General features: G+C 35.9%; 1 protein-coding gene across 2 annotated transcripts in view; it reads left to right on the forward strand.

The window, feature by feature from the left end:
• The window catches only part of Dhc62B (Dynein heavy chain at 62B), a 321,508-nt gene that overhangs the window by 15,064 nt on the left and 292,423 nt on the right, over positions 1–14,021 (forward strand). For both annotated transcript variants that reach the window (XM_081762141.1, XM_081762142.1), the window contains exons 6-8: positions 8,206–8,404; positions 11,540–11,707; positions 13,408–13,579. In XM_081762141.1, the coding sequence (XP_081618267.1) occupies positions 8,206–8,404; positions 11,540–11,707; positions 13,408–13,579 (539 nt within the window). The remainder of the gene's footprint in view (positions 1–8,205; positions 8,405–11,539; positions 11,708–13,407; positions 13,580–14,021) is intronic.

The raw sequence follows: 14,021 nt of genomic DNA on the forward strand, positions 1-14,021 counted from the left end.
CATTCCTTACTCTTGCCTTTCCGGGCATGTTTCTTAACAATCTTATCTCCATTGCTTGGATGCTCCTGCCCTCTCTGTTCGTCATTATCCATGGTTCCGCTGCGTAGGGTATTATGAGTACGAAGTGACGGATCCATGGTGAGGGAGGTTCCTTGCTACATTAATTCGTTAGGGAACAGAAACAGTTCTTTTTCGGTCGATCCAGCCTGCTTGTAGGACACAGGCATTGTACATGGCTCATAGCGAGTCACTTTTTTTTTTAACTAAAAGTTACTTTTTTCAAGTTGGTCACTAAAAGTTACTTTTTTTTTCAAATTTGTCACCAAAAGTTACTTTTTTGGGAGGTAAAGTGATTTTTTCGTGCGATTTATGCCTTGCATTGACAGTTTTCTAAGAAAAATATACAAATAAATGAAAAAAAGGGCAGAAACTCGTTACTCATTGCGCTTCTGAAAGCTTCAGTACTTGATGCCCCATGTGGAACAGACAGCTTTATTCTCACTTCAGCTTTTATTCTTTCTAAAGCACAGTGGATAGTTGGTGGATGCTTAAGCTCTCAAGGTGGGGTTGAGGACCCTTCTGTGTCTATTCTTTCTTCTATCATAATAGTCTTTTAGTTTTCTCTCGTGATAGTTAACGCTCCGCTCAACGTTGTGTGTGTGTGTGTTTGTGTGGTTCATCATGTTTGTCTTGTGTTATGCTTCTTGTATGTTCTCCTTAAGAGTAGGTGATGAATTTGAATATTTCATGGCTTTGAGAACTCTCAATGCTAAGTTTAATATAATATCTGGGATGAAGAAATTCGGAAATAGGCCAGAACTGATTCCACTTACTCAGAAGCTTCTTACATCTGCTAAGTCTGCTTACCGTAACTACAAAACATACTTAGAAAACCTAAGAAAGGAGGAAGCTCAAAAAGAAGAAGTAAAGAAGAAAAGATTAAACAAAAAACAAACAAAGAGAGAGGTAATGGAGAAATTGACAAAGGAAAAAAGGGACATGATGAGATTTTGGTCACTTTTTGTCACTTTTTCGTGTGCTTTAGGTCATTTTTCAACTATTTATAAGAGACCAGACCACTATGAGCCCTGCTAGCAGAGCCTAAACGAAATGTATATTCGTGCAACCATATAATTTAAACTAGACATTTCTGGTTCTAATTTCTTGGACGGTCGAGATTCATCTTTTTTTTTTTTTTTTTTTTTTTTTTTTTTTTTTTTTTTTTTGTAGAGACAGCTGTAAGAAGGGGAGTGAGGCGCCTCGAACTCTTTGAAATAAAAGTGTATATTGTATCCTGAGTCAAAGGAGAGGGATAGGGAAGTGGGTATTCAATCGCAGTTTATTTCACCTTGATGATCTTTTTTAAAAAAGGCAGTTGAAACTTTAGCGCTCCGTGTCATAAATCTCACCAAATTTGATACTTTGAATACGTTGTTAGCAGTGATGCTATGTACGACACGACCTACAGTTTAATATATAAAAGCTCCCAACAAAATACCAAAAAATATACATATACCACTTTTTATATCATGAACTTATATTCTACATTTATTATATTTTGTACCATTTTATTCGTTTTCATGTAAGACTTGTATTTCGTATAATTGACTTTACAGTCATCGTCCAGGAGGCGATCCACCCCTCCCAAACGACCTTTCCGCATCCGCTAGTGGTACGAAGTATGTGTCGTATACTAGCACTTTAGCTCTCCTAAATATATTCTTACCCAGGTACTTAAATTTTATGCTACACTCAATGTTTTCCTTCTGCGCCTTTTAGGTGTTTGTTTCTTATAATAGTCAGATTTCCTCTTTCCTCTTGGCTTATGCATTTTGTTTAAGACAAACAAGAAAATATGCATTGTTATCACATTATGTATGAATGATGTTCCATAATTAAACAGAATTATTTTTACACTTTCCACTCGTTTATCTCTGCAAACACATTTTGAACGGAATTCTGAAGGAACAAAGGAGTAAAAGGAACTAAAACTTAAGTCAAAATTATAAGGAAACCCTGCATGTTTCCATCGCACGTGTACGTAATTTTACTAAAGTAAATTTTCTCGAAGACTTCAATTACTGCTACTACCATGTTGTCTGGCTTTAGAGTAGGCAACACGTCTCACCTATTCCGAAAACTCAACCAGATCTAGCTTTCGTCCAGTTAGCCATTGTTCTTACGTAATTCGTCGGTTTTCACTTGAATACAAAAGTCGCTCCATAACTAACTTATCTATATTAATAGTGGATTTAAATAAAACTTTTGTTCTTTGATGTGATGTGAATTGTTATATTTTAAGTGTTGCAATAGTCCGTAATTTGGATGATATTCTTTTTTATCCCTTATATAGTCTAATTATGGTTGATATATTTCATTTTGTGGTCGCTATCCTTTCTCACTTCGTCCGTGATATGATTTGAAGTGTGACAGTAATGCACGTGATTGCATTTTGGAGAAAAAGCTTACCGCAAATAATCATAGACTGGAGAGACTCAATTAATCATTCTTGCTAGCAACGGAAATTATATATAAGTTTATTAGTGTCATATCATCTTTCTGCGAGTTATTCCTGTATATCCTCTGATTGCATTTCTTTACCATTCGTCTATCCTTTCCGACTATCTGCTAAAACAGGGAAAGTTTGAATGACCCTATATGTGGAAATAGATTAGAAGATGATTCCATAGAATAAAGACCATGAATTATGCAAGATTATAATCTTGACTAATTTTACTATTCAGAAAGGTGCTTTCGACTACTGTTTTCTTAATTTTTTCTTTTGTGATGATTTCAGATTTGGTGTATAATTGAGAAATTAACATTACTGTAATTAAAGTATTGTTTACAATAGAGTTCTTAAGTTATTTTGAAACTAATTTAATAAATAAATTTAGTATTGTGGGTTAATAAGTCATTTTTTAATATTACGACTATTTTCCTCTGAAATGGTGCATGTTGAAAAAAATTTGTTGCCATATCTGATCTCAGTATAGCCAAATTCTTAAAAGTCGCCCTTAATTTTAAAAGCGACATTCATCATAATTCTTATTCTTCTTCTTCTTATTATTATTATTATTATTATTATTATTATTATTATTAGTATTAGTATTGCTGATGCAAGTAGTGGCTTATTCTACAGATTGCAATTTCAGTTCAGATTTCGAGGTGTAGTCTGTGAGGTGCTCTGGGAGAGAGAACAGATACACATACTCAAAAGAAGTTAATGTATGAATTTTCGACCCAAGCAAGCTTTTATGACTGTATGAGGCATAAGTACTTATACTTAGTAATCTCATGTTTGTAAAAGTATTAAATATAACAACTGCAGTTTTTTTTTTTTTTTTATTTATTTATTTATTTAAAGGAAATGGATGCTTGCAAAACCTAAGAAACTTTAACGATGACTTTCATATTTAAACATTTGATAGTAATATTGACATTGAGAATTATATAAGAGGAAAAATCGAAATCTTCGCGCCTTCTGATTTCTTATCAGATTACAAACCGTAAACGAAACTGCACATAATTACCACATCTGTTGAAGTACTTGTTCCACTGTACCACAATTTTTTCGTTGTCTGCTGCGTAGAAGACGACAGGCCGATCACAAAACCAACGACGAATAACGTTCTGCGCTGAGGTGTTGTTTGTGAACTTCTGTTCTGTCAGATACTTCTTCATTAGACCAAAAGATGGTAATCACTGGGGACAAGGTCTGGAGTGTAAGGAGGTTGCTCCATAACCTTCCAACCTTAGGAGTGAAGTGTGACTACTGTTTTGTTCACCATGTGCATTTTTGCATTGTCATGAAGGAAAATCACGTAATCAATATCCTGAATACCTTAACGGTTTTCCTTAATGGCTGCTTGCAGATGGCAGAGTGCGCAACAATAGCGGGTTATACGTTGATGGTTTCTTCTCTTAGCAGGAAATTCGGTGGTAGTAGTACCCGATTATCCCAAAATACTGTGAGAATCAGTTTACCGGTCAATGGTATTGTTAGGAATTTCTTCGTTACTGGCGACCCGGGCTGTTTCCATACCATGCTCTGCTGTTTTGACTGGGATGTGTAAAGCAATATCCACGTTTCCTCGCCACTAACAATGAGGTCCAGAAAACTGTCGTCCTCTCGACGTAACAATGTAAATATTTCAGTGACATGACCATTCGCTTGCTCTTGTTAACATCAGTAAGAAGCTTAGAGAACCATCGACATCACATCTTGCGTTATCCCACGAATCGTGGACAGTGTCATAAACACTACCATAGGAAATGTCAAGCTCCATGACAATGTCCTTCAGATGAACACGTCGATCCACTTCCACCATTCCGTCAACACGCATAATGTTGTCCGGTATCGGCGAGAAACGAGGTCGGGCTGATTTCTCATTGTCCTGGACATTTTGTTTACATTTTCAAACTCCGCTGCACACTTCGCACTGCTAAACACTTGTCCTCATACACTAGCTCCATTTCCCTGTGGACATCTGTGGCTGTGTATCGCAACAGCTTCATTTCAGGTTTTTTTTTTTTTCCGGGGGAATGGAGAGACAACTTTGTGCACTGATATAAGAACTTCCCGTTTTTCATTAGTATTTTAGTATTCAATTTATTAAAAAGCTGTTTTTTTCAAACTCAGGAGGGGCAATTTGCCCCTCCCCTCCGTAAATGACGCAATTTTTCATACTATAAAGACTATCCCCACGATCTTGCAATCAACATAGCCTTTTGAAAATCAAGTTTTGATGGCTTTAGGTGGTAGTCAACACATATTGACAGCTAATTAGTCCGAGGAAAAGAAAACTCAACTCAAGTAGTTTAATCACTTTTTTGAGTTTTCGTCCTACTATGCAGTGGAAGAAATCGAAAGTTACACTGGGGCCATTCCAAAAAACCCTACCGCATCGCTAGTATATATATATAGAGAGAGAGAGATTTTGTATTAAAATGTATTACACGCTCAAAGAAAAATATAGATATTTTCTCGTATATATACACATGATTCTGAGGATAATTCTTTCTTTAATACCAGTATAGAGGTATAATTCCTCCAGAATTCATGTTCTGTCGTTCTCCATACCTTGGACGATGAGGGCACGAGCAAAGTTGGTACGCACATTGGCAGTTTGTCCGGATCGTTGCATATCGGCCGTTGCTGCTCTCCCATGTCCGAATTCTGCTGCTCATCGCACAACCGTTTCCTGAAGTTTTTAAGAGTTTCGCGAAACATTCTCGCGCATTCCTGCCACGTAGAAATTTACGTACACATGTTGTTTACGTAGCCTGGTAGTAATTATCCTACACAATGTTCCACTCGCACCGTGACCCCTTTTTCCCTCTGGATCACTACGCGTCTTCTCGCCACCACTGGCATCTAGTGTCATATTAGTGTGGGGTCATGATCCTTCCATCTAGTGGATTCTAAAGGAGATTACTTCGAAGGACTCTAGATGCCACTGGTGTGTGTTTCTTGGCTTTATGCATAATTGTAATTGTACGTGTAATGGTTCGTTATGTTGTAATTCAAGGTAAAACACGTATGAAACGAACGATTCGTTGTATTAATTTCTCTCGTGCAATATCTTGATGGAGATATATATGTTCATCCAATTCCCTACATGTAATGTTTACATATATGCTAATATTCCATTTACATATTAAGAATGTCTTGCTTTGTTCCCATTCTTGTAAAATATAATAATAATAATAATAATAATAATAATAATAATAATAATAATAATAATAATAATAATAATAATAATAATAGTTACCATGAGTTTTGCGGTGTAAGAAACGTGGAACAACACATCACATCACGCGTTATTCCAAACACTAGGAACCTTAGAGCTAGCAGCCTCTCATACTTCAGACTTCCCGCCAACACATTCCTTATTCACTGCTTTCAATATTTTTTTTGTCTACTTTGGACCCACCTTTAATTATATATATATATATATATATATATATATATATATATATATATATATATATATATATATATATATATTAGAATTCTGTTGTGAGCATATCTGAGAATTATACCCTGTAGGTAATCCCTTGCGTACACATTGTACATTGCGTAAACTTGCAGTTTTGAATGAAGTTTGTTTGGCTTCCTTTACGTTTATATGCATTGGCACTCTATAGTTTCTCATGTTCAAAATAACGCGTGTTGCAATGTAGTTTTTCCACGCTTTTGGACAGTTCTAGCTCTAAAATTATGGCGTTATATATATATATATATATATATATATATATATATATATATATATATAATTTACGGCATACAACTGAGGAAATTTACAAAATTCAGTTTCTAAATATACAGGTCTATTGTAAATGATCTTCCTGATTTCAGAGTATAACTCCTAACGTTTATTCATTCACAATGAAATGCAACTTACATTAAATGAAAGAACAACTGAAAAAGTTTAAGTGGCTGACAAAGCGGATGTTTACTTACGCACACCACCTTACGGCGACAGTAAATCATGATGGCAGGAAACAAAGACAGGAGAGCATTTGGTGTCGTAGAATTTCATGTAAACATTCTGTAGCTAATGTTCAACGAAGTTATAGGACAAAGTTCGGGTTAAATCCACCAAGCAGACACTCATTTCGGAAGTGGTACAAATAATTTAAAGAAAATGGGTGTAGCTGCAAGAGAAAATCAACAAACCGGTCGGAGTTGATGAGAAAACAGTTGATATAGTGTGCGCGCGACTTTCACCAGAAGCCCACAAAAATCAACTGTTCATGCAATCAAAGAATTGAACTTGAAATTGGCATCAGTGTGGAAGTCTCTGCGAAAACGTTTGAAATTCATCCATACCAATTGAAATTGTTGAAATTGTTTAAACCTACTTACAAGGATAAGTGACTTGAGTCCTGTATTGCGATGCATAGCTTTATGAAAAGAGAAGGGTGTGTGTTCAGTGATGAAGCTATTTTCCACCTTTTGGGAAAAGTAAAGAAACAAAATGTAAGGATGTAGACTTTGGAAAATACCCATGGATATGAAGAACACACCCGTGATTCCACCAAGGTGGATGTGTTTCGTGCAATCATGCGTTAAAAAGTATATGGTCCTATGTTTTTCGAGGAGGACTCTGTAAATGGACTTTCCTACCTTCACATGCTGCAGACGTAGCTTTTCCCCAGCTGGAAGAGTATATGAAAAATTTTATTTTCCAGCAGAAAGGGGCACGCTCACATTGGCACCTGGATGTCAGGAGGGAACTCAACAGAAGGTTCCTAAATTAATGGATACGGGACGAGCTAGTCGTCAGAATCAGTTTTATCCTTGCCTCCCCCCCTTTCTCCCGTTCACACGCACACGGTCGCCAAATATTTTTGTTGGGGGTTATGTTCAAAATTAAGTGTATCAGCTACTGCTGCTTAACAGTTTACCTGAGCTTCGAGTACAGACTCAAGAAGCAGTTGCATCTATTGATTATGATGTGTTGGAAAAAGTGTGGCAAGAATTAGACTATCGAATTAATGCCTGCCGAATTACAAAATGCACTTATATTGAGCATCTTTGAAGTAAAACATAACTCATAACGTATAATTAAAATAAATAAATAAATAAATAAAATAAAAAATAAACTAGAAAACTTTGAAATTGGTAAGATCATTTACAACAGTCCTGTATGATAATATCTGAACTAAAGTTTATGATGCGAAGTTTATCATGACCTGAAGCTAAAACTGGAATTACAGAATTATATTTGATAAATGCAGAAAATAACCGATTATATATCACACCAGTTCCTCTATAGGAACGAATTTCACGATATACAAAGATCGATAGAATGCATGACTGTTCAGGAAGCAAACTGGGTAATGTATTGTTAAATTCATCGGCACGGTAAGCTGGAAACCTGGGCTCAATTATTGGTCCAGTCATGTATTTTTCATTCTTCGTATATCATGAAACTATTGTATTTTAGTTACTTCATTGGAAACTTTTACGGTAATGTTTTACCTGGGTATGTAGTTTATATTTTTTTCCGTTATGTTCTGTGTCAATTCTTCAGTTAACAAATACTGAAATATATTTTTACTTTCGTTTACTTTCATAATACGCTACATCACATACTCTAATTCAACCAGAAGCAAAAATAAACAGAATCTGTACAGTAGTCTTGTATATGAAGAAGCTGTACTCCTACATCTGAATAATGTTGCATTTCTTTTCAGAACAAGGTACAAAGAGGTTGAAAAATATCGAGGTGAAGCCAGATACAATATCAGGAAAGGAGGAATGAAACTAACATTTCACTTTTACACTTGCATAGTCAACTTAATTACAAAGAGGAAAATGATAAAACCAGCAGAATATGATCCCGCGGTCTTAGTGAAAGTCCTGCGGACTGCAACGTTCATAATTTGTTCAAAGGTAATACATATTTTAATGTTTGGTTTGAATTCATTGTGTAAAATTTTAAGTCCGAAGTACTGAAAGATGTCACATACAAAGTTAGTTAGTTCATGAAGAAGTGTGTGTAAGCGACAATTTTGAAATCGAAATCTTATGGTTAGTTGCTGAAAAGACTTACTTTTCATGTTTTGTCTGCCTTCAAACTAAAAGTGATCTGTCTTTATGTCATTATAACCCATCTTCCTGATGCTTCATTGACCATTGAACCTTGCGTGTGTACATGTTTCGTGCATGTAGTTTCAATAACATGTGTACAATTAGGTTACAAAAGAACGCTCATCTTACTTGTAAGAATTCTTTCTTTCACCTGTACACAGGTAAATATTAGTATATAGGTTGTAAGAAAGAAATTAAAAAAAATTGTTTTTAAATAATATTTTTTTCATGAATATTAATGTTTTACATAATAAAAGTAGTGTCTCCAGACGAGGACAAGAAAGGTATACAAATATATATATATATATAGGGTAGCAAGAAAGTCCCTTTACACCCGAACTAAATGTGTGTAACAATGTAAGATGTTAAGATATTTAAGATTTGAATCTCCCATCTTGATCATTGATATGGCAACAGTACTTTTCACGTGAATTGACACGTAATTGCCGCGTAACTGTCATGTGACTGTCCGCAGATGAAGGAGAATAAAGTCTATACGTTGACCAGTTCATTGTTTCGACTGTCCGTGTTTGGTGAACAGCAATGGCAGACACCAGTGACTTCACTTTGGCGGAGCGCTTCGTGGCAAGTGTGTGAGTCCATGAACGAAAGCACAACAACGAACATATGCCGGTGGAGGCGCGGTGGCTCAGTGGTAGAGCGTTCACCTCCGGTGTTTGGGGTCCCTGGTTCGATCCCAGCTCGCGCCATTTGGACTTCGTGATGGACAAACACCGTGCTCGTGGGTTTTCTCGGGGCTCTTCCGTTTCCTCCAACTTTCTTCATTCCACCATTTCACTCATTTCTCATTATCACCGTCTCCTTTAGCCTAACCGGCATAACCGTGGGACCTTAAACTTAAAGATTTCTTAAAATATGCCGCAGGTGATGGTTAGGTTTCTTGAACGGTTTGGTAAGGAGCCACCAAGTAGTCAGACTTTGGTCACATGAGCGAAGAAAGCTTTTGGAATGTGTTTTGGATACCCCTCGTTCTGGCCGCCATCAGTCCGAAAGGAAACATGTGCAGAAGTTAGTGCGACAGTGATCCGTTCACTCTGCAATTCGACCAGAAGGCGTTCTGCAAAACTTGTAATTGCAAGGAGCACAATGGAGCTACACATGAAAATGGACTTATGCCTGCACGCATTCCGGTCAATGGCCATCAATGAACTAATAGACGATGACTTAATCCGCCCGCAGAAAGCATGCAGGATTTTGTTGGAGGCCTTCCCACTATTCCTGCTCGGAATTGCATTCTTTTCTCTGATGAATGTCCTATTTATCGGAGTTCGCGGGATAGGAACGTCTTCATATGGGCAGATTTTCATCAAGAAATTGAGAACAATCCTCCACACGTGCTTTGGGAGGGAATGACTAAACAGCACATTTTTGGTTCGTACTTCTTTCAGGGTTACATGACCCAGGTTACTTATCTGGAGGTGTTGAACGACTGGTTTCTTCCGCAGCTGCAGGATCTGGACATCAACAACACAGTTGTGTACCAACACGACGAAGGTCTCACCCGCTTTGCACTTGCTGTTCGTGAACTCGTGAACGCACTGTTCCCTGGCCGGTGGATAGGATGATAGGACGTGGGTCCCAAAAATCACCAGCTCCTTATCCTTTGCCGCCTCGAAGTCCGGATCTTACTACACCAGACAATGTCCTATGGTGTATCATCAAATTACACGTCAGGAAAGAGCGGAACGTGGACATTGATGCCCTGCGAGCAAGTGGGCTTAAAGCCCCTCGGTTTGTGACGCTGTAGCTGCTAAAGCGGATGAGTAGGAGAACATGGAGGCGTATCAAGAGTTTGTGACCTGACAGTAAAATGTCATAAACTGTTCATGAAATATATTGCCGTCTTTGTAAAAAAAGAATGATGTATCAGTTTCATCTGCCTAGCTGCATCACTTCGTTGGATACAGCCATTCGAATCAGTATCATATAACATGACAATGCTTTATTCCACACGGCTGTTGTTGCAAAGGCTACAGTGCTAAATCTGGACTATAGGGTGGATACAGAATCACCTTGAAGCCACAGTCTTTTATTCCAACCTAATAGATCTCTGCAAACTGTAACGCAAGTAATACGGACGAAGCACTGCACAAGTACCTTAAAGTAGAGTGCTTCGTCCGTATTATATGACTATTTCGAATTGAAAAGAGTTACAAGGAATTAAAAAAAAATGATTTTTTTCTCGAAAGGGTTCATTTTAAACCAGTGTTTAGATAAGTATCACATCCAATCACATAGATAATTTACAAAAAATGTAGAGATTATAGTGCCGTTTACAGCAATTCAATATCTCAAACCGTTCCGGAGATGTGAAAAACATGGTTAAAGATTACTGTATTGCTTAAAATGGTGTAATTTTTTATAATGATTGTTGCTTCCCTTTCCTTCTGTTTGTTTGGTGGTTATATACAAGAAGTTCTCGTAATTACATAATTTTAAGCAATGTTGCGAACTTTACCAATGCTTTGAGATATACAATAGCTGTGAGGGACATAATGATTTTTGCTTCTATTGATAATCATCTACGTGACTGGATGTGATACTTAAGTAAGTTTTCGAAATAAAACCTTTTGAATTTAAGTCAAATTTGCAATCTCGTGTAATTTTCTTCCTATTTATTCTTTGTACGTGATATCAGAATCATAGTATTCGACATTAAGCTACTTTGGCTGAGCATTCTCCCATCCATTTCACTTGCATTATTATTGTAGAGGCGTTCAAAATTTGGATGTTTGTGATATTGTAGCGTCCTTAGTTTGTAACAGTGAATAATAAATGTAATATTGTAAGCTTTTGTTTAACGTGTAGATTTGAAATGTCTGATAATCTGGTGTAGCGATATTTGAACTGGTGTAGCGAAATATAACTTCGTTCATATCTGAATGTATTACTATTTCTTTTGTATTTATATTTCAGATTGCAGAATGCATTATAAGGACAATCAGAGCTTATCTGAACTTGTTGAAAAGCAGATATAATTTCCCGTTAATAACTTTGGACATCATGTTTACAACAGATCATACAATAGAAATATTCCCCAAAGGAGAGCTCATACGAAATGTCTTGAATGACATTTTCGACGCGGTAAGTACTTACTTGTACTAGCTGAAATATTCTCGTAAAAATATCTTTCCTACCATGAAATTATACAGTGTTAATTTTTATTGTAACACATAACACTGCAGATTTAGTGTAAATGTCTGTCAAACAATGTGAACCCAATTCTGGTAATAGGATTCGATAAGAAAACGTGCACATCAAAGAGTTGTACCTTCTCGGTGTTTGCTTGGTGTAGATAAAGAATTGCTCAATCTCGATAACGAGCTCTCCTGACTTACGAATGCTTATTTCATTTCATTTGTCAAACATAGAATGTGGTAAGAACTACAGAGAAAACAGCGTTATCTGTAGTGTAACTTTAAAAAAATGTATCTCCCAACAGGATTGAAGAGGGAGTACTCCTAAATTCCCTTGTTTTCGCTGATTATCTAATTCCTGAAAAAGTGAGCTGAGGTCTTATATGTATTTCGAAAGCCCATTCCATATTCTGCAAAATGTCGAAGTTCACACTGTCTCTTTGTCGTCAATTCTATGACCAGTCTTCAGCAATACGGTGTTTAGTCTATAGTGGATTGGTATGCACTAGTGAGAACCAAATAGGCAGCTAAAAGGGAATGTCACCTTTTCGAGGAGAAATTTATCACAGCTATATGGGATCAAAGTATAACTCTTTCATCACGACGATGCAATATTTCGTGTACGTCGCATTTCTATGATCTTGTATCGCAAACTGCAATGCGATACCTTTAAAGAAAACTATTATATATATATATTTCATTATTAATACTAAAATATGGCGTAATCCATTTCTTTCTTAAGGACCTGGCAAGGATGTACTTTGAGAATGGGCTTTTGTTTCTTTAAACGAAATTTTCCGATAACGCCTACTATAATTTTGTTCACATTTCATAAATATTTCAGTAATAACTGAGAATAATATGATTTAGTGTAAGAAATGAAAGCGAGAAAATTTAGTGTTGTAGGCTAAATCATTGATCTACATTTTACATTTTTGGATCAAAAGGTCAAATATATTTCAATCAAAAATTTTCTTAGGCTTTATATCTGAAGAACTACATATAGTGTAGCCAAACCCAAACTATCAGTTAACTCAGTATTATGTGCTTTTTCCGTAGAAAATACGAAAGCTCTATTTAGGGACCCGTTCAAAAATTTTGTGGCCCCTGATCCAAAAACTAATTATTGGTCAAGGTCACATTTTTGGTTTTCCTAATTCCTTGTTTACTTACATTTTTCCTCCAATGTTCAAAAGTACTTAAGTGTGAAAGTTATATCCTTGTTTCAGATATTTTAGTGTTTGTATTTTCAATATTTAGCTAGGTTAAACATATGCAAAATACTTTCTCTATCTTTCGTTGTGTACTTGCTAATAAAACGATCAAAAGTAAATTTTAGAATTTAGAATGTATATTTCAGAACTTGTGAAAAGTCAGTTATTGGTAATACACGAGGCGTTTTGATATTGTTCAAATACTGTAGTTAATGTCCTAATCAGTCAACTTCCTTAAACAGTTAATATTAGCTGTTTCATTTTAGTATAATAAATGTATATTGTAATTTTCACTGTCTTCGCAATTATATAGTTGGTAATTATTATGTAAAAACTTACAATACTACTTTTGTCTCTGTATGTGTCCTACGCCGCGATCAGTTGCATACCACCAAGCTATGTTGTGTGATAACTTATGATTTTTATTTATTAGCTTGCAGAAGTGACGGACAATCTTCCAAGTTTGGAGTCATGGGTATTTATGACATACACTAACCCACTGCCTGCATACGTTTGCCCGTACTACTTAGCAAGAATGAAAAAGCGATTAAATGAAATTATTGATCCCTACCTAGAGGAGCTTGTTGACATAAGAAATAATTATAGTAAGTTTATTTCATTTTATAATTACATAATCATTGATGTTAATTTACTCTAATCCTTCATTACACGTTATCAGCTGGACAGATGTAGATTAAAGTCTATGGAGGAGTGCTGGTTTGTCCATATTAATAACTTTTGATACCATACTTTTGTGCGCATCATCCTGGATTTTACCCTTTGTGGGGACACATGTAGTACGGAACTCTAAGTTCATAGAACTCTTGTCCTTGGTTTCAATAAGGAAATACAGTAAAAAATAGATAAATAATAACTTAAAAAATATATAAATAAAATAAACTTCCGGAGATCTCGCATTTCAATGCACACAAAGGCATCCCAATGCAGATATGTAGATTCGCTTGAACAATTCTTTTAAACAAAACAAACTGTTGGAATTTTTGAACGGATATATATCGTTCTTAGGCAGAAGATTAAAATAAAATA

The sequence above is a fragment of the Thermobia domestica genome, chromosome 6 (genome assembly GCF_964235325.1).
Source record: "Thermobia domestica chromosome 6, izTheDome1.hap1.1, whole genome shotgun sequence".
NCBI classification, from domain to species: domain Eukaryota; kingdom Metazoa; phylum Arthropoda; class Insecta; order Zygentoma; family Lepismatidae; genus Thermobia; species Thermobia domestica.